Below are 20,794 nucleotides of genomic sequence, written 5' to 3'. Positions count from 1 at the left end.
AATTTTTAAACCTAACATTATCATCAGAAGTTAGGATTGTGCCAAACTTTCTAATGACATGACTCAATTTCCTAATGAAACACATTAGACTTACAAAAGTAAATAGATGCCAAACATCATCAAAAGTGTCTATCTCTACCGTTTAATGAGTATATTGCACAAGAGTATGCTAAATATCCATAATGTCTATCTGTCTTTACACCAAGAAAACTGAATGTATTGCCTTGCATACCTAAGTAGAAAGGAGAGAGACTCTATTTTCATTCTCACCCTCGCACAAAGGGTGGTATAGAAATTCCAAATCCCTGTCCTTTTTGTATTCGGCTCGATGGCTGTTGTAATTACCTGTGAGACATATCTGGGATCTTGATTCTGTAAACCTATTACCGACATTTCTGTGAGTAAAGCTACCAAAACCTTTTATCCCACTTGAAAGCTTACGAGCTCTATGCCTCTCTTGTTTAAAGAATGAGCGGTCTTCTGAAAGCATGTTCAAAATCCTCTCTGATTTCTCTCTTACCCTTGCTCCCCAATTGAAGCTGCATTTTTCTCAAAGAAACTTTAGTTTAGAGGCGTAAATTTCGAGGCATTAATTTGTGAATGACTCAATCAATTTTGGCCGTGTTTTAGAAAAATATTTATTGAAATAGATAGATTAATATATTGTAAATATACTGTAGAGATCATTTAGTCGAATTTACCCATTTTGACCCATTATTTAACCCCGCTTTCCCCATCCATTTGCCTACCTCTAACTTACTCGCTATGAGCACCTTCTTTACAGAGTACATAAACTGATAAAAGAGTTGGCTTTTCAATTTGCTACCAGTTCAAAGATGGGGGACCCTTTGTATGTACTTTTCCTTAACATTGTGAAAATTCGTTCTCTCTTTTTTCACTTGGGCTGTTTTTTTCTTATTTGGAATGCTCAATTTGAGGATCATTCTACTGCACTTTTGTGGCAGAAGTTATTATCAATCGATGATATTAAAAACCAATAGACTTTGCAAGAACGAAATATATTGAGCAAGAAAGACCACGTGTGATGGCTAATAATGTTCTTGTGTAAAAAAAGGTAAATGGGTAGGAACTTCCTAGTCCCATGGCTAATTATGTTTTCTTATGTATGTATACAATGAATAAGTGACACATTATTGGCCCTCACCAGCCGGCAATATGAGGAAGGTAAATCACGTAACACTATGATTAAAGACATATGAGGTGGGATTTGAACTCTCAACTCTTTTATACTATGTCTCTGACCACTAGGCTACCATCATGTATGACATGTATACAAGAACAATGATTTATTGGTAATAAAAACCTAAAAATTTGCATACCTATGTTGATCAATATGCTGAAAGAAACTCATCTCCTTGATGACCTCTTTATCGCATTGAAATTCTTCAGAAACTCTTTGTGGACCATGTGTGAGTAAGTAATCTAATAAAACAAGAGCCTTATAAGACCCTTTCCAATTCTCTTTATCAAACTTCCACAACCTAAAACACCCATCAAAACTTAGGTATTCAATAGATAAATCAATCATTTTAATGCAAACTAAGATTTGACACCTTCTGTGAAGAATATCAACAATTCTCCAATAATCATCAACTTCAAAGGCTGCACGCGATATCAATCCCATGGTACGAGTGTCGGGTGGCAATGCATCTTCATCTGTTGCTTCTTCAGTCAATCTTCATATTAAAAAAAAAAGACAAAACACTTACCATATGCATCTTAAATTAAAAAGTACTCATCGTATGTGTTCTAATGTAAAAACATAAAAACAAGCTCACAATTCTGCAGGTGTAACATCAGTCAAGGCCAATCGCGCAGTTTTGATCTTCTCTTTCAAGAAGAAAGAAGCTTGTTTCTTGAGGTCTTGGAAGGAAGGAGAACCCATATCTGTCGTTTTTTCGTGCTTGTTGCCTTGTTGGTCTTTTAAGTTTTATAAATAGCATTTTGGTACAAAATCATAATTAATGAGGTGATTAGTAAAAGGTTTGTGAGTTGAATATGCCTAAACTACAAATAATTTACAACTACTCCACTATAAAACATAGAATAGATAAGAAGTGGATTTGGCTGATGTAATAAAAATGACAAATGTTGAGTTTGAAACAAAGAAACTACGGATTAAAGTCAGGTTTTGAGGCATTCAACATTTATAAAGCTAATTGATGATGTTAGGTTTTGGCTTATTATGCCTGTCTTCAGGTACATATGTTAAAAAGGTGATTTTGGTCAATTTTGTTTGCTAATTATCTGTTAAATAAAATGCTCTTTTACGGCTCCTTTCTGTTAGTACGTAAGTACCACGAAGGTGTCTCGTTACTAGTCAAGTTGATTCCATCTTTCGTCATGTAGAAATGCACACATGCTTCATCGACAAGATTGCGCATCAATTGATTTCATTATTTTCTAACAAACAAATATATAAATTCAGATTAATGAACAAAGACATTCAACACAACAAATTAAGGTATATTTTATACCTTCCTGCTTTGCATTTGCTTGTTAATAGCATTCGTCAAAATGCACCCCTTTTACACATGTTTTTGTTGGCTATGGGACATCATAAAGTAGGGGATAGATTATATACTGTTGGCAGTATATAACTCGGCTCCTGTTAACATCATAATAGATTTTCCCCATAAAGAAAGTAAAGCACAGGTTTGTTTTTAGAACATCAAGTTAAAACTTAACTAGGATAGCTGTCATAACAGTTGATATGTTTAAAACAACAAAACCTTTCAGAATCCACTCTACATAGTGTTTTTTTTAAAGCTACAACTGTACCCATCTAGAAGATTATAACCAAGTTTCTTTCATCCATGGCCGACCAAAAACGCATTGAATAGCACTAATCATCGTCAGATAAATAATCTCTTTCAAATCATAATGCTTGAGTGTTTATCTTCCAAACACCAGTTCTATAACCAATTGACATGATAGCCAGCTCCCACAACATGTTAAGAATGCTTAGTGGGCTAAGCTTTGATCCTGGGATTTCAGACCAGTTCACTGATATTACAGATATGGGGATTTTGAAATATTTACATAAGTATACCAACTCCACGTCGAAGCACCATCTGCATTAACTTATCAACTTTGGTTAAATTATAAAGAAGATGAAGATCAAATGCATATCTTAGAGAAACAGGGAACATCTTGCAGAGGCATCATAAAACGTAGATCTGACAAATTGAGCGGGCCAGAAAGCAGGATAGGTCGAATAACATACTTATGGAATGAGTCCAAATTCGATAGAATCTTGTGTCATGATATTTCAATACTTTTCTATAACTTTTTAGTGTGTGGAATATGATTACATGGATCTTATTATGTGATGTGTTGAGTAAAAAGATTTAGAAGGTTTTAAACTTCAGCACATATCGATGCATTTCATTCGAAGTAAAAGTTTTTTGATACATGCGTTGGTTTGCATGTTTGATCCATTAAAGGTACTAATACATAACTCAAATCGACCCTCATAAGTAAATGAGTCAAAATTGCCACCTCCAATAAAATGGATATTGCATTGGACATGGCATGAGTAGTTAGGCTATCTATGGATTTCTTACCTTTTCAAACGAATATTAGTGAAAAGCTTCCTTGCAGCAGCTCTAGTGAACATCTTAAATCCACACTGCCATACATAAAAAAAAATGCCGTACCATTATCAATACAGCAGACAAATAAAACTAGAGAAACATATGTTTTTATCAGCTTAGTATCGTATCAATGTATAATGAGTTTTGAAAAGAAAATATAAAACTACAAATGAAGCATATGAATAAGAAGCTGCCTGTGTATCACGAACGCTACGACCAACAGCTAAGAGGACCACGAGATGGAAGCCTTTCATCAAAAAGTTCCGGTACCATTTCCTCTGGAGCATCAAGTGGATTTGTTTACAGGGAATAAACATACGACAACCAAAATAAATAGATTAACACAAGGTACTTACTGTAGCCAATGCTTTCTTTTCAAGATGAGCACGAGAACCAAATGCCACAACCGGGACATCACCAATTCGTTCAACTGAATCACCATCTGCTTGTTTGGCAAATGCAAGAATCTAAAAGAAATTGACCATTGAACTGCCATTAGCTCATTACTCCAGATATATCATATCATACTTCTAATGGTTGTAAGTACTGTAATTATGATATCTTAAAGGTGGCAAGTTAGACCCGTTTACTTCTGAGTTCTGAATAAGTTGACAAATTCCCATTTTCCTCTATCAAGTCAAATAAAAAAGGTTAGCCAAAGAAGAAATGGGTCAATTGGAACTTTGGAAGTCACTGAAAATGTTCTTTTAACGCATAAAACTCCTAAATCATTGTTATAAAAAAACAAAAATATTAGTAACTATTAATATAACGTAAAATTATCAATCAAACTTAAGAGTTCACAAGCAAGATTAATAAACATAACAATCTTTCTGAAAGAAAGTGTTTGTGACAACACAATGAAATCTGACCCATAGCAAAACTTATAAAGACCAGCTTTGACCTATTACCCAAAAAACCCGCCTGTCCATTTTGTCCCCTATAATGGACATGCTCAACCAATACAACATTTGCTATCATTCCTGGATACTGATACCAACCTGATTTTCAAGCTTTTCTAGGTCATCAATTTTTGTTGCTCCATCAGCATCCAGCATAAGAAGTAGTTGCCCCCTTGAATGTAGCATCCCCTGTTTTTGCAATGCTTTCGCATAAGTCAAGAGCTTAGATCAGTCGTAGTGATGAATAAACACAAACAAGGTAATAGCTAAAAACTAACGATAAAACAAGCTCGTATAAAATAGACTCACTTTTCTTATTGCTTCTCCTTTGCCCTGATTCTTTCTTTGGAGAATAACTCTGACATTGTCTACTTTATATTTCCTCACAAAATCAAACGCTACTCGTTTTGTTCCGTCTTTACTTCCATCATCAACAATTATCACCTATTCAACATCCATTCAAACAAAACTTTCATATTCGTATTTCAATACTTAACATGAGGAGAACTGTGAATTAGATATCACCAAAAGAGTCGCAAAATACCTCATATGAAAATGATTGGTTCTTCCTAGAACGTTGTTGAAGATAACTATACATACAAGATGCAAAATTAGAAATCAATTTCAAGTATGTCCTTTCCTCTGTCAAAACCAACTACAATATCTTAGTCCTCAGGGTCAATAATGTCAAACCGGGTTTTCTTTTAAAAACAGTAGAGGAGAATCTTGTTGGCCCCAAATGGTAATTAAACTACAACAATAACAGTACACGTTTCTAAGATATTACTACTTCCTCCGTCCCACTAAAAAATCACATTCTTGGGAGCTGTGATATTTTTCTTGCAAACACATAATCTAAGTGACAATGTTACATTGAAAAAGAGTTTTATGATAAAATAAACGAAAAGAAAATGAAATACAACAGTTTTAAAAGCAAAACGAAAAGGGGTTCCCTAGGAAAACTTTAATTTCAAGACACGAAATAGTTATACTATTCACGTTATAATTTTAGCGGTTACTAAAAAACCATGCTACTAATGAAAAACATATTTGCATCACTCACTTGATAGTCTCATCAAGAGCTGCGGGCAATCTATCCTCTTCATTGTAGGCAGGAATAATCAATGAAATATACTTTTGTGCAGGGTCATTGATATTCGGGCATTCAACCTGCGACCAAATCAATTTAACAACTAAAGTAAGCTGCAAATCGGATACTTAATCCCAGAAAAACCTTAAAAATGTTTCACACTGCACAACCTTAATGACCTGCATTTACAAAGATTATTTTCCATTCGGATACCAAAGATAAAATTGACAGAATTACAACGAGTCAGGATTTATTACAACCAGTACATATACATATATAAATGTGTATGTATAGATGTATAAGGTTAACCTGTTTAAGAGAATTTGGATCTTCAAAGATAGGCTGAGATTCCAATTGCCTGAGAACAAAAAAAAAAAAGAAGAGTTATACATATACATACATATAAATATAAATGTGTACGGATAGATGAAAAGTAATTGGAAAAAAGGAAGCAAACATACGGAAGGATGAAGCGTCTTCTAGTGAAGAAGATATTGGAAACAACTAAACCTAATAATAATAATCCGATAATCATTAGTAATAATTCCATATCTCTCTCAGTTTCTGCTTATTACACCAACCTATAACATTAGAGACGAGTTTCTGGTGAATATAATCTCCGGACTCAGGTGACTACAAAGAACCAGGTGGGTGGTGTTGACTTGTTTCTCTTTTTTGTTTTCTTACTTCTTGAGTTTAAATTAGAGTGAATTACAATTTTCGTCCCTGTGGTTTGTATCAACTTTCACATATCATCCCTGAGACCACGAAATTACGCGTTTCATCCTTGGGTATGGAATTCTGTCAACAATTTTAGTCCACGGCCCAAACGGACGTTAAGTTGGTGGTCACGTGAGACGCACACTAAAGGTAAATTAGTCATTTTGTTGGTTACTGGACTAAAAGTGTAATTAACTATTGTAATATGGATCTGTATCTAATGGTCTATCATATGCGTCTGTATCCATCAATCTATCAGCATCATCAAACTCTTATATACACCAGATCTTCAACATCCATTCCCCAATCTCTTCTACCTTTATCTAATAATATACATAATTTTGATCTTTTGAGGAAACAACAAGACAATCACCATCTTCATTTCTCCTCTCTCCCACTCTCTTTAAAAATCCATCCCTTCTATTAATCACCACCTCACAACCATTTCAACCACCACCACTACATATACATACATGAAATCATAACCATAAAATCATGAAAAACCCATAAAAGTGAACTCCTCACACATACACATCTAAATCATAACCGTAAAATCATATATTTAGAACTCCCCACATATCCATATCTAGAATCTAGAAATCAACAACAAAACAAAAACTTTCAAAAACAACAGATCTATGACCGTCCAGTCATCCAGATCTGACACCGGGTCTACTCACCACAGTCTCATCACTGTCGGCACCACCAGCACCAGATCCGACTACAGTTACAGTTACAACTTTCTTATTCATTTGTTTTGTTATTTGATATGTAAATAAATGTAGATAGAAAAATGTATTTTGTATTCATTATTTATCTGATGGAATCTTTGTAGATGTCGAACATCTTATAACTTTTTTTTGTCATATAGTCTTAAAACTATTATGTTATTAACTTTGATGGTTTTTTATGATTTAGTAAGAGATTTTGAATTTGAAGTTCCGGAAAAAAAAATTTGTTGTTAAAATGTGTTTTTTTTTTCTTCTCAAATTTTGTTTCAGAAAAATCTATATTACAAAGGGTTAATTACACTTTTAGTCCAGTAACCAACAAAATGACTAATTTACCCTCAGTGTGCGTCTCACGTGACCACCAACTTAACGTCTGTTTGGGCCGTGGACTAAAGTTGTTGACAGAATTCCATACCCAAGGATGAAACTCGTAATTTCGTGGTTTCAGGGATGATATATGAAAGTTGATACAAACCACAGGGACGAAAACTGTAATTAACTGTTTAAATTATAAAGGAAATGAAATGATTAGAAATCATTATATCTTCCTTCCAAATCACCCCAAAAATGAGGAGAAACTTTTTTAAACAAAATCAACTAAAAAATCCTTCCAACTCCTTCCCTTTCATTCATTTCCATCCTTAAGTTAAACTCAAGTACACAACTTATTTTGCAATCCTTTGTGTTCTTTTATTTTCTTTCTTTCAAATAACTCAAGAACACAGTGTTAGAGCATCTACTAGGGATGAGCAAAAAAACCGTTGACCCGTGCCCGACCCGACCCGCCCGAAGCCCAAACGGGCCCGGTCACGGGTCACACATTTGTGGTTTTCGTGGGTCACGGGTCACGCGGGTCGGGCCGGCGGGGTCGGGTGAAGGCAAAAACCGAAAAAAAGTGAAGGAAACCCATAACCCGCCCATACCTGACCCGAACCGAACCGGCCCGGACCTTCACGGGCCGGGTCACGGTTTTGATTTTCATGCATTCGCGGGTCGCGGGTCGGGCCGGGTCGAGCCATTTGCACATCCCTAGCTTCTACCATGAAGAAAACCTTTTGAATTGCTACCTATTGTACTTTATCAAACTTCAAGCTATTAAAAAAGCTTTTATGAAAGACCATCCCCTGTTCATTATTACCTAAATTTACTACATGCATTTTAGTTATAACTGTCACATCTTCCTACATGCATTCTCTCTCCTCTTTTTAACTCCAACTCATCCTTTCCACATTCAACCTCTCTCTTCCACATCATCATTTTTTTTATTTTAGATTAAAAACTTTTATTTTATAATCTTAAAAAGTATTTAATAAATAAATGTACAACTATACTTAAATAATAAACAATACAAAAACAAGATAAAATTAAATAAAAATTAGGGCTAATTGCATAGGAAATACCGGTATTTTGACACTTTTGTTATTGTGAGGCTCGTACCAAAAAAATTGCTTTTAAAGGGCGTGAAACCGGCTAAAATATCTTTAGTGGGGCTTCATACAAGTAGCCAGTCACTTTTGAATTTCTATTTTAGTGAATATCTGATTTGTAATGTCACATAATCACAATCACGCCACGTAAGTTACCAACTAGTATGCCATGTCATTTTCTTCGTCTTTACATAATATTTCCCGGTGACACCTATTTTTCCGACAATGTTCTTTCTCCGGTGAAACACAAAGAATGAAATTAAAATTTATCTTATATTGAATTGAAAGCAATACAACGATGCGTATATCAAATATCATTTCATCTATATATAAATAAACTAAATAATAACAATACAATGCATTCTGCACATGATGGATAAAAGAATGTATCATCTTCACTTTAAATTCGAACAGTATATTGAATTTGTAGCTATATAGAAACAATCAGAACTTTCCTGCACAAATATGTTATGATTACTACATACGAATTGGAAACACCCACTCTTCTCGAATTAGATCCAACTGTGATGAATTCTTTGATTTCAATAAATCAAACTGTTTGGTGTACTTTTTCTAATTTCTTTGCACTCTGTACGGCAAATCATGGTACAAAACATGTATACTTTTAAACAAATTTTTCGTTCGTGTAACATCATTGGCATAAATCAAGTCACATAGCACCTGAATCATTTTCCATAAAAAAAAAAACCTTTGATGAATCTTATTCGTTGGAAAACATTAGAAACACCCACTCTTCACGAAAAATGTAGATCTCAACCGGAAAATGTCATCGGAAAACGTAGATCTAAACCAATTGCTTGCAACTTCCGGCTATCCAAAACACAAGGTGTGCATTAGAAAAACTTTGAATAAAAAAAAAGTTATCCAAGAACAAAGAAATTTACTTAGATTTTATGGATGTTGCAGATCTTCACTGATGGTTTGTGTGTGGCCGGAGAAAAAGAAACCATATTCCGGCCAAAAGTGGCGGCGGTGGTGTAACAAGCGATTGGCCCACAAGGTGTAAAACATACTGAAGGTGCAATTTTTTGCATGATGTTTCTGGATTAATGATTGATAGATTATAGGTCATGATTTTTGTTTTGGTTGTTAGCATATCCTACTGGGCTTGTAATCTAAATGTAGATGGTGGTGGATGTGGGTTATAGAATTTAGGGTTATGTATATATATGTATTTAAAATAATATAATCCATGTGGAAATTAAGTTGGCAGATGAAATAAAAGAAAAAAAAACCCGGCTAAATACTGGACACGAAAGCAGTTTTTGATCGCGGTCCCACAAAAGTAATATTATCCGTTTCAACACCCTTTAAAAGCAACTTTTTTTGTACGAGCCTCGTAATAACAAAAGTGTCAAAGTACAAGTACTTCCCATGCAATTAGCCCTAAATATAAATAGTCTAAAGGTTGACCTATAATGATAACATATACTACATGTATGCTTTGAATAACGTTATTTCAATAGTGATTATTTTAATGGTTCATTTTCATAGTAATGTAATCAAAGTTTCAATTATACACGAATTAGGATCGATAAAATGTTTGATGGTAACATATTTGATAACTAATACATATTAGGTATCCTAACGAAAACGAATATCATATACTTGATTTTGTCCAAAGTTCTTTCTATAAAGATAACATATAACTATATGTATAAAGTAATTAACTTATTTCAATATTAGTCATTTTAATAGACTGTTTCTATTCATAGTTATCTGATCAAAGCTCTGAGTATACACGAATGAGGATCGATAAATGTTTAATGGTAACATGTACCGCTCTATAATACGAGCTAATCGAGCTTGAGCTCTGGCTCCTAAACATGAAAACGAAACTCGAACTAAGTTAATCCTACAAGTATTCAAATAACTATATATACGAGCTTCAAGCTTGAGCTCGAATTGAGCTCCACCTACTAAACATGAAAACGAAACTTGAACTAAGTTAATCCCACAAGTATTTAAATAACTATATATACGAGCTTCGAGCTCGAGCTCGAACACTAATGAGTCAAGTCGAGCTTGAGCTCGAGCTCAATTTTGAATATTTATACGAGCTCGAGCTCGATTCGAGTAATAAATAAACAAACAAGCCTAAATATACTGAAACTCGACTCGACTCGGCTCGTTTCCATCCCTAGGTGTAATAATTAAAACTTTTATCTAATAAATTAAAACATGTACAATATTAAAACTAATACAATAAAATAAAACAAAAGAAAAAATAAATAAAAAGTAAAACAAAAGAAAATTAATAGTAAAAACAAAAGAAAAAATTTTTGGCTAAATTTAATAAATAGTTTAAAACTTCAGGGTATAAAATGTAAATATATATAAAAACCTTATCAATTTGGAATCTTTGGCTGCTCTATTGACCTCGTCTTTCTCAATGTTTATTTTGCAACTTTATATTATATATATATATATATCGATGGAAATGGTAGGCTGGTTTAAAAAAAAATAGCCAACGTTCAGATATAACGTTCACAAAGTTGACGGCTCTTCCCATTTTGCTCACCACCCAACTGGTACCGGTACCACGGGCGGTGTTCCCTTAGGTACCGGACCGGTACCAGTTTGGTGCCCACTCCACTCCGTCCACTCTAAGTGACTGAATTGATAAAGTGATTGAAAAGTTATATAATTTCTAGTATGGATTAAGTTAATATTATTGTTTTTGTTTATTAATAAGTTAAAAAAACAAACACTTTTGATGACTTAATTAAGTATTTTTAATTAAGTCATAACTTTTTTAATTAAGACAATATACCAACTAACTTTGATTTTAATCCAATAGGAAGGATTATCTCAGTTACTAGTCAAATTGGTAGAATTCTCAATCACACATTTTCCTTTTCATATGCCATCTTCCCCTCGTACTTTAACCATTCACCTCTTTCACCTCCCTTTCACTTACCACTTTCACCAATCTTCAAACATGCTATTATCGGTGGTTATATTTGAGAGAATGAGCCGTTAAAAAAAGAATTTAATATCCGCGAGAATCATTATTAGCATTCACACGTGTAGTAATAGGTTATTTTATTTCCTCTTTTAAATTTTATCTTCAATTTCAGTTTCATTTTCTGTTTTTCGAGTTTTGCATGAAGTTCATTTCGGAAATTAGTCTCAAAACTGGTAAAATTAGTTTTTGCCTAATTGGTTGGTTGATTTTAACCTATATTCATGAATTTGACGACTATTTCAGACCCACTGATATAGATACATTTTGTTGTTCTACTGAATCATGATCATGATCATCAATAATATAATATACACACATATATAATTTGAAGTCGTAATGCTAAAATAGTCAACGAAGCATATTTGTGGTGTTTGGATTATTGGATGTGTGTTTCTTCCAAGTGATTATTGGAACGTGAATGGTAACTATTACTAGGTAAAAATCGTAAAGTTAAGTGACACCCAATACCTACCTAAAAGAGCTCCCTCCGACGGCAAGGGCCATTTAAAAGAAATTTCATCAGCATAAGATAGCAACGGTGGTCGTGGGCCGGGGGGTGGCGGTTGCAATCAAGTGACACCCAATACATGAAATGATTGTTTGTTGTACAGGGTTTACTATTTTTTCGGTAAATACTTTCTTTTAACAGATTGAGAGAGCTAGTGTTGCTTTTGCTAGACTAAAGGTTACAGAGATATGGTATGGTACTCTACTTCTTTTTCATACCGTCTCGTGTAGTGTTTGTTAATTATCCTTTGGTTTATGTGATTTCCTATGTATAGGATGGAAATGCTTCTGATGGTGACTATGGCGATATTGATTGGGATACTGAAGATGAACTTGAAATTCAGGGGGGCATCGTCCCATCATCTTGTGCAAATGTTGTAGCTCCAAATGCTGAAGCAGTTGTTACTAATGGGGAGGTATATGATCTCTACTACTAATAATTGTTTCTTGCAGGGTCGTCGCTAGCATGAAACTCATTATTTGACCCGTTAATAATTAGTAACAGATTATTGTGACTACTGGCTGGAATTTTCGGATAACCAAGTTCAAAACGCAAATCCAAATGGCTTTTGCGTGATGCAATTCATGTACGCTAAGTGGGTACATCTAGCATATAATTTGAAACGGAGAAAACATCGTAGCTGTGAAAATCCTCTTGAGAAATGTGGTTTTGGGTTGAATTTCTAATGCTTTGGAGTTGCTGACTTTGACCCACAAACAAATTTTATTAGTTGTTTTGTAAATTTTTATAAAGCTCTACAACCTTTCAAGTAATGCATTATTTTTTGGTGAAAATGTGAATATGTATTAGCTCAAAACAAATAGATGTTACAAAGGAATCAGAAGGCCATCGACATGCCCACACCTTATCAATTATGCAATACTACAATTGCACTCTGCGTCAATTCACTGATTTCAAATACCAATCCAAAATGTCAATTCGAATAGCAATTAGTGCATTATCTACCTCAGAAAGACATTAACGACATTCTAACACTATTAGTGTTAGGAGCAATGAATGTCTTTAACTCTTTAAGAGTCAGAAAGGCAAGAAATGTGATTAGTATTGCTAATCCATGGGATCTCAAATGGGTGGATAATGCACTAATTGCTATTTGAATTGACTTTTTGGATTGGTATCTGAGATGAGTGAGTTGGATTTAGAATGCACTAGTAATATTGCAGAATTGATAAGGCGTGGGCATTGTCCATGGGCTTCTGATTCCTTTGTAACATTTATTTGTTTTGAGCTAATATATATTCACATTTTCACCAAATAAATTACATTACTTGAAAGGTTGTAGAGCTTTACAAAAATTTACAAAGCAACTAAAAAAATTTGTTTGTAGATCAAACGATTATAGTTTAAAGTCAACAACTCCAGAACATTAGAAATTTAATAGAAACCACATTTCATGAGAAAATTTTCACAGCTACAATGGTTTCTCCATTTCAAGTTAAATGCTAGATCTACCTACTTAGTTTACATAGATTGCATCACCATCAAAACAGAACTCAAAAGCCATTTGGATTGGCATTTTGAACTTGATTATCTGATAATTCCAGCCAGTAGTCACAATAATCTTGCATAGTGTCTCCTTATTCCTTTCTCGATACTAGTAAATCCTTAAATTCCTTTCATGGCAAATGCAATGCACAACAGCAGCCAGGACAAGCTTATTACCACCACTCCTATATTATTATTCTCTTTCTGACCAGCCATAACATTCACGAAAACTATCCACATTACCCAATTTGTAGGTCTTTCTCAAACAATTCCAAACATGTTTGGTATAAGTGCAATGAAATAAAAAGTGTCCATGACTATCTGCAACACTTTTACAATAAGAACACTTTAAATTTCCAATGTCATGCCAGTTAGCCATCTTATCACGTGTCATCACTTTTCGTTGAACAGCCAACCATATGATAAACTAACTATACCACACAACATTCTTCCATTCAACATCTGGCTAATCAACTCTGATGTCAATCCATGCGTGCTTAGCAGAGAACTCCACTTTCTGATCAGTTATTGTTATCCACATTACTTTATCTGCTTTCCTATCCTGCTTTTCCATTCTGGTTATTAGGAACCTCTGTGTTCCCGAGTACAGGGTACTCATCAAGCCATTCTGAGGCCAAATCCAATCACCATTAATAATAATTGTATCCACTTTGAGACCATCATTAACTCTGGCATCATTTATCCACATGGAGACCTGCTTCCCATCATCAATACCAAAGACACATGTTGCTTTATCAAATCCTTTACTTCTGTCAATCTGTTATAGTTTTCCATCCCCAACTATTTGTTTTATCTACCCTGGTTTCCCAAATACTTCTGTATTTTTAATTTACACATTCAACCATTTAGCCCAAAGAGTCTTCATTTTCTAGCATCTTCCAAAATTGACTTACTAGTAGTACTTCATTCCACTTTTACATATCCTTTATCCGCAACCACCTTGATCTTTAGGCCTGCAGACAACCTTCCATGCAACCCTTGCTTTCTCTTTTGCAGAATCTCCAGTATGCCATAAAAACCTTTTAAACATTTTTCAATGTCATTTACTATTGAAAGTTATGCAATTTAGGAGTTTGTAAAGACTAGAATATTACATGATGGGAGACTTCTAAACTCTTTGATGAGTCTCCTTTCTAGCTTAATTTTTTAGTAGTGCTTTTTCTGACGTGTTACCAATATAATATGGTGGTCAAGAAATGGGTTGAAATTGCCACCTACACCTTTACAGTGGTCAAGAAATGTAAAAAATTTATGTTTTGTGTTATATAATTAGTTGATTTGTAATTTTGGATACTATATTTACGTGTTTCTCCCTTGCCATTATATCTAAAAAAAATCGTCTCTGGCTATAATATTATAGTTGCATAACTTGGATTGTTGAATTGCAACTAACTTTCTCATTTTTCGTCTTAAGGCGAGTTCATCAGCAGGTCCTTTAAATTCCAAGTTGGTTCAGGATCTCTTAGGGATGGGATTCTCTGAACAAATGATCGCAAAAGCAATCAAAGAGAATGGTATATTATAGATTAATCACTTAATTTGAAGTTTATTCAATATAACATGCTTTACTTATTTGTTCTTTATCGTGTGTAGAGGAGACCAATACAGAATTAATAGTCGAATCTCTACTTACATATAAGGTAAGTACATATTTTAACATTATTTATATTTCTTTTGATTACAACTTTCGAAAAATACTGGAAATTTTTGAAACTTGTTCCAGATTAAAAGTTCAATTTGAACATGTTTTCGGTTTTTCAAGTTTCCTTCAAAACTTGTGGAAAAGATGACATATCTATATCTATCTATTTATATCTATATCTTTATCTATACTCACCTTTAAAATACCCAAAATACCCTTAATTTTTAACGCATTCTTAACTCACACACTAAATTTACCTAATATACCCCTAAAATATTTTACGCTCATATTTATTAAAACTATCCATTTTTTTTATTTATTAATTTAAATATTTCCACCTAATATCTTTATAATATTCTTAATAAAGTTATTTACAAAAGATATATCCCTTAACCATAAAATGACTACACTACCATTTACATTAATTACTTTTAGATTAATAACCTCATCGTTACCACCACCGCCACTAGCACTACCCGTGGCCGCCACCGCCACCGCATTGCGCGGGTACTCATCTTGTTTTTTTACAACTAAACAGCCCCTAAACGTATATAAAGATCTTCTTTCATCAAGTCAAAACTTTTTAGCCTACTTTACACAAAAGAATTTGTAGTCTGAATTAGATAATGTTTGATTGGTGTATTGCAGGCTCTTGAAGAGTCTCCCGATGAACTCAACTCAGTTCCTCAGCAACAACATTCTATAGATAATGGTGTTGGTCAGTTGTCTTCCGACTATGATGACAACTTTCTTGATGATCTTTCCGAGCCTCTCAGTGGGTCTGATAGCGAAATCGATGTAAGTAAATTCATGCAGTTTATTCGTGCTTAATCCTTTTTCTTTTGTGTTTTAACGGCGGCAAAATGGGATTTTCAGGAGAGCTCTGTAACGGACTGGACCAACTTTGCTTAACCTGAAACACTTTTTGTCCAAGAATTCAGAATAACATAGATAATTACTATCCAATACGGTTACACAAATTATATTGCTACAATAATAATAAAAAGTTCCAATTAAATGATGTTGGAGCTTTTATGTATTAACAGTATTTTTTGGGTAACTCTAAATGCGTTCAACTTGTTAGTTGTTAGGGATAAAACAAAAGCTGAATTGACTCATTTACAAGTGTATGGTTGGAATATGCAACCTCTTCTGTTTTGGCAACATAATTCTCTCTCTCTCTCTCTCTCACACACACACACACACACACACACATTGTTTTCCCGTACTGTGGTAGAAATAGATTTTATGTGAACTAGTAGAAATTACGGTCATAGTTTATGTAGTGGCGAAACTTTAAATTTTCAGTGGGGGGTCGGGATCTAATTTTCTTTTTCCCTAACGATAAAATGAGGGGTCGAAACCAAGTATATTGAAAATTTTCTACACGAAAACTATATACCCCTTACATCGCAAAAAATTTCGGGGGGTCGGGCGCCCCCTCCTGCCCCTATTAAGCTGCGCCAGTGAGTTTATGGGATTGGCCATGCATGCTCACACGTCACAGCATATCCATTTTGCTTGTTAATTATGACAGATTTGGCTCCGCTTAAGATCAGATTGTTATAACTATTAATCAGATTGTGATCACTAATGCTTGGTGTGTTTAATATATGCTTATTAGTCTTGTTTCCATAGGTTTTAGTTTAAAATGCTTTTTGAAATTGTCAAAGAACCTGTACATTGAAATATATTGTGCAGGAAATTACCAGTTCCTTACCTAAATATGATAAGATCTTACTATCCTTAGCAAATATGGGGTATTCTATAGAAGAGGCTTCAGCAGCTATGGATAGATGTAAGCATATGTTTTTGTATTCTTAAAGTGAACCCATTTTAATTTCGGTGAAGAATTTTTTAATCAGATAAAGCAAACAATTTTAACTTTACTAATATTGCAGGTCCAGAAGCCTCAATATTAGAACTGACTGATTTTATTCGTGCTGCTCAAATGGCAAAGGCAGACGACATATTTTTTGAGGAAGAGGTTTACTTTCTTCCTAGTTCACTTTTCGAAACTAGACGTCTGGAACTGCTTCGAAACTCTTATTCTTTTCTTCGAAAACATTAAATTTGAATTCCATTTAACATATTTTATAGGGGCAAATCTTTACCATTCATGTTAAGTTTGGCTTAGTTTAGATTAAATATAAGTAATTATTGGACAAACAGGCAAATAATTTTTTTTAAAGCTGAAATGAAACTTCTCAAAACAGATTAAAACTTGCCAATATGTATTCATGTGCACATCTAGAGGTGGCATAATGGGTGGCTCAGGCAGGTTGGGGAACAGGTCAAAAGAGGTCGGTATTTGTTGCCTTGTTAGTATGGGATGAATTGGGTCTCGTTAAATTGACCCAAAATACTGACCTAAAATTGTTTTTAAAATGATTCATGGATTCACAATATTGACCTAAAATTGTTTGTAGATTCATGGATTCACAATATTGACCTAAAATTGTTTGTAGATATTTGATAGTCTGACCTGATAACATGTTTAAAAACTGAACCCATATCTACCTTATCTAACTCTTCTGATCACCCATTTTGTCACCTATAATATTTACTGCCAAATTGGAAATGTAATTTATTTCTTTCATTTCACATCTGTTCTGCAGAAACCCAAACTATCACTTAACGAGGGGCTTAAAAAACGGAAGTTATACGAGCTAGCGATGCGGAAAACAAAGAAGCGCAAGGGTATGCTAACCGAAGAAGACGAAGTGATTCGTCTTCCAAACCCAATGATCGGGTTTGGAACCCCAACCCATAGTCTTGTGGTAACTCATAGAATGCTTCCCGATGAAGCCATTGGGCCACCTTTCTTCTACTACGAGAACGTCGCCTTAGCTCCAAAGGGTGTATGGGATACAATTTCTCGTTTCCTATATGATGTTGAACCTGAGTTTGTTGATTCGAAATATTTTTGCGCTGCTGCAAGGAAAAGAGGATATATTCACAATCTTCCAATCAATAACAGATTTCCGCTTCTTCCTCTTCCTCCTCGCACTATAAATGATGCACTACCATTAACAAAAAGGTGGTGGCCACAATGGGATAAGCGGACAAAGCTTAACTGCTTGCAAACGGGTATTGGCAGTGCCAAATTGACAGATGGGATCCGCAAGGCTCTAGAAAAGTGTAGAGATGATCATGAACCACCTCTTGATGTGCAGAAGTGTGTTATCGAGCAATGCCGAAGGTGGAATCTAGTATGGGTTGGGAAGAACAAGTTGGCGCCATTAGAGCCAGATGAAGTGGAAATGTTGTTGGGATTTCCGAGAAACCATACAAGAGGAGGAGGTATTAGTCGGACAGACAGATACAAATCCTTAGGGAACTCATTTCAGGTAATATTTAGGTGCATTTTTTTTAATTAATGGGCTGATTTGGGTTGTGTTTTGTTAACCTCTTAAATAGGTCATATGGGTCAATTGGCTTTAAGTCATCCGAAGTTTTTTAATGCATAAAATCTTCTATTTCGTTTGGTTCAAATATGTAGGCAACTATTATTGCAATGATGGTTTTTGACAACAATCAATGACAGTTAAGTGTTGGAAATAAAACTGAACAGACCAAAAAGTGTTAACGTGTCAATGTGGCCCGGTTGACCCGTTGTAAAGAATATTCATATTGACTTTTTCAAAAAAAAAAATCTGTGGATCCTGCCACCCATTTTTACTTAATACTACAATCCACGGCTGGATGTGTGTGTGAGTTTTGAGGTTTAGACATGTTATTATTAACATTACATTCAATAGAAACTCATTCGGTGAAAGGCCAAAGTTGATACTCGTACAAACTCTATAACAAAGGTTGCAAAGTACAACTAAAGGAACGATTTATTTTTTAGTTTTGTGTTTTCTGATTTAACAATATGATATTTGATTTGAATATGGAAATCAATTTCAATAGACTTCTGTCTTCTGACCTTAATTAGCTTTTATTAGTAACTTGGAAAGGAGAGCTAACAAAAGAGGTAGCTGGTGAATTAATGAACATAAGAGTTAAAGAGGGAGACAATGTATGACAAAAACAGCAGGAATAAGAGGGTTAAATGAGCTATTTATATTCTTAACCTTTTACAGGAGAATTGCTTAGTGACATTACTCATGTTCTTCTTTCATCTTTGGTGGAAACTTTAGATAGGATAAGTCAGGTAATGCCGTAAAGTGTCTAAACTGGCTTGGCTGATCAGACCTTTTAAAATTTTTATAAAATGACAATACATTAAATGTGGTTTACACAAACTGCATATAATATTCCAATAATGAAACGGCATAGGAGGTTGTAGACACCATACATTTGGGTGATTTTTCAAACACTTGATCTGTTTTGTTTGGCTATTGAAGAAAAAATGGTTTCCGCTTTGTCCTATTATCTGTCAATATTGACCCAAATTAATCTATCTTCAAATAGGCACAGAGGGGTCATTTCAGCCCTTTCACCTAAAAACAGGTCGATCTAGGTTGCATTCTTCTCCAAGAGGTCCTAAAGGTTAATTTTGTAAACTTCAATACAAAGGAAACATGCCAATAGGTTGATACGTTATCCAGATTATATTTTTTGATACGTTAATCATCTCTAAAACTAAAAATTTGACCAAACAAAGTGCTAGCGACTTGGCCCAATTGGACCGAAGCTGTTTGAACCTGTATAATAAGTTACTTGTGTACCCATTACCGCATCTACATAACTAGATTATATTTGCCCTGTCTAGGCGTCTATTAGTAAGTTTACATATATTTCAGTAACAATCTTAAATTAAATTCACATTACACGTTTATATCATGTTTTCTTATTGTAGGTCGATACCGTGGCATATCATCTTTCTGTACTCAAGGATATATTCCCAAATGGTCTTAACATGTTGTCACTCTTCTCTGGCATTGGTGGGGCTGAAGTTGCTCTTCATAGACTCGGTATTCCTCTCAAAAATGTTGTGTCGGTTGAAATCTCTGAAGTTAATCGCGACATAGTTAGAAGTTGGTGGGAACAAACCAACCAAAAGGGCAACCTAATTCACTTAGCCGATGTTCAACAGTTGAATGGTGACCTGCTTGAACAATTCATGAGTTCGTTTGGTGGGTTTGACCTTGTTGTTGGTGGCAGTCCCTGCAATAATCTTGCAGGAAGTAATAGGGTAAGCAGAGATGGACTCCAAGGTGAACATTCTTCACTCTTTTATCAATACCCTCGTATCCTAAACTTAGTCAAGTTTATTATGAAGGGACAACAGTAGCCGTGCTTGACGTTTATAAGTATATATCTAATCAATGTTGTTTTAGTTACCCTCGTATCCTAAACTTAGTCAAATGTATAATAAGGGACAACAATAGTTAGTTGGCTGTGCTTGACGCTTATATCTATTCAATATAATGTTGTTTTCAATTTATGTCTGAACCTTTCTATTGCATTCGGTAGAATAATCTGAAGTTCTAAACTGATGAAGGAAATATATAAAAGAGAAATTATCTTGTATCACCAAAAAAACATTCTGAATATACTAAAATACCCATGTTTTTTTGTTTAGGCACCTGGATTGGAAATTAATATATAAACATACTTATTCTTGAAATTATATGTAATTTAAATTTAAAATATATATTAAAAACCTTAAGCTTAGTTGCGTAAAAATCAT

General features: G+C 34.3%; 3 protein-coding genes across 3 annotated transcripts; 1 reads left to right on the top strand and 2 right to left on the bottom strand.

Annotated features, from left to right (window-relative positions):
- Window positions 1–130: 130 nt before the first annotated feature.
- Window positions 131–1,971, bottom strand: LOC122590306 (epsin-3-like). The gene is made up of 4 exons (XM_043762629.1): window positions 1,800–1,971; window positions 1,575–1,697; window positions 1,341–1,502; window positions 131–539 (listed from the first exon to the last, which is right to left on the bottom strand). Exons 1-4 carry the CDS (start codon window positions 1,904–1,906, stop codon window positions 233–235), a joined length of 699 nt encoding a protein of 232 aa, XP_043618564.1. The 5' UTR covers window positions 1,907–1,971; the 3' UTR covers window positions 131–232.
- Window positions 1,972–2,677: 706 nt separating this feature from the next.
- Window positions 2,678–6,266, bottom strand: LOC122589092 (dolichyl-phosphate beta-glucosyltransferase-like). Its single transcript, XM_043761336.1, has 10 exons — window positions 6,071–6,266; window positions 5,919–5,967; window positions 5,583–5,689; window positions 5,064–5,109; window positions 4,829–4,963; window positions 4,619–4,708; window positions 3,974–4,084; window positions 3,812–3,895; window positions 3,588–3,652; window positions 2,678–3,095 (listed from the first exon to the last, which is right to left on the bottom strand). Exons 1-10 carry the CDS (start codon window positions 6,157–6,159, stop codon window positions 2,900–2,902), a joined length of 972 nt encoding a protein of 323 aa, XP_043617271.1. The 5' UTR covers window positions 6,160–6,266; the 3' UTR covers window positions 2,678–2,899.
- A 5,849-nt stretch (window positions 6,267–12,115) lies between these two features.
- On the top strand, window positions 12,116–20,548 carry LOC122589682 (DNA (cytosine-5)-methyltransferase DRM2-like). The gene is made up of 9 exons (XM_043762006.1): window positions 12,116–12,175; window positions 12,259–12,399; window positions 14,926–15,025; window positions 15,105–15,151; window positions 15,802–15,951; window positions 16,855–16,951; window positions 17,055–17,140; window positions 17,772–18,503; window positions 19,961–20,548. The coding sequence occupies exons 1-9, from the start codon at window positions 12,173–12,175 to the stop codon at window positions 20,393–20,395; spliced, it is 1,791 nt and encodes a 596-aa protein (XP_043617941.1). The 5' UTR covers window positions 12,116–12,172; the 3' UTR covers window positions 20,396–20,548.
- The last annotated feature ends 246 nt before the right edge of the window (window positions 20,549–20,794 follow it).

Source organism: Erigeron canadensis, chromosome 2, assembly GCF_010389155.1.
Source record: "Erigeron canadensis isolate Cc75 chromosome 2, C_canadensis_v1, whole genome shotgun sequence".
Classification (NCBI taxonomy): Eukaryota; Viridiplantae; Streptophyta; class Magnoliopsida; order Asterales; family Asteraceae; genus Erigeron; species Erigeron canadensis.
The sequence above is the reverse complement of the archived record's forward strand: the minus strand, read 5'-3'. Positions and strand labels throughout refer to the sequence as shown.

Bases quoted from the DNA above. Each gene is read 5' to 3' on its own strand.
- LOC122589092 (XM_043761336.1), bottom strand. From the start codon at position 6,159: ATGGAATTATTACTAATGATTATCGGATTATTATTATTAGGTTTAGTT. The intron at 5,968-6,070 runs GTATGTTTGCTT...TTTTGTTCTCAG, and splicing joins AGAAGACGCTTCATCCTTCC to GCAATTGGAATCTCAGCCTA. The intron at 3,653-3,811 runs GCAGCTTCTTAT...TATGTATGGCAG, and splicing joins GTAGCGTTCGTGATACACAG to TGTGGATTTAAGATGTTCAC.
- LOC122589682 (XM_043762006.1), top strand. The intron at 16,952-17,054 runs GTAAGCATATGT...CTAATATTGCAG, and splicing joins TTCAGCAGCTATGGATAGAT to GTCCAGAAGCCTCAATATTA. The intron at 17,141-17,771 runs GTTTACTTTCTT...TCTGTTCTGCAG, and splicing joins ACATATTTTTTGAGGAAGAG to AAACCCAAACTATCACTTAA.
- LOC122590306 (XM_043762629.1), bottom strand. From the start codon at position 1,906: ATGGGTTCTCCTTCCTTCCAAGACCTCAAGAAACAAGCTTCTTTCTTC. The intron at 1,698-1,799 runs GTGAGCTTGTTT...TTTAATATGAAG, and splicing joins GATGTTACACCTGCAGAATT to ATTGACTGAAGAAGCAACAG. The intron at 1,503-1,574 runs GTGTCAAATCTT...TGGGTGTTTTAG, and splicing joins GTTGATATTCTTCACAGAAG to GTTGTGGAAGTTTGATAAAG.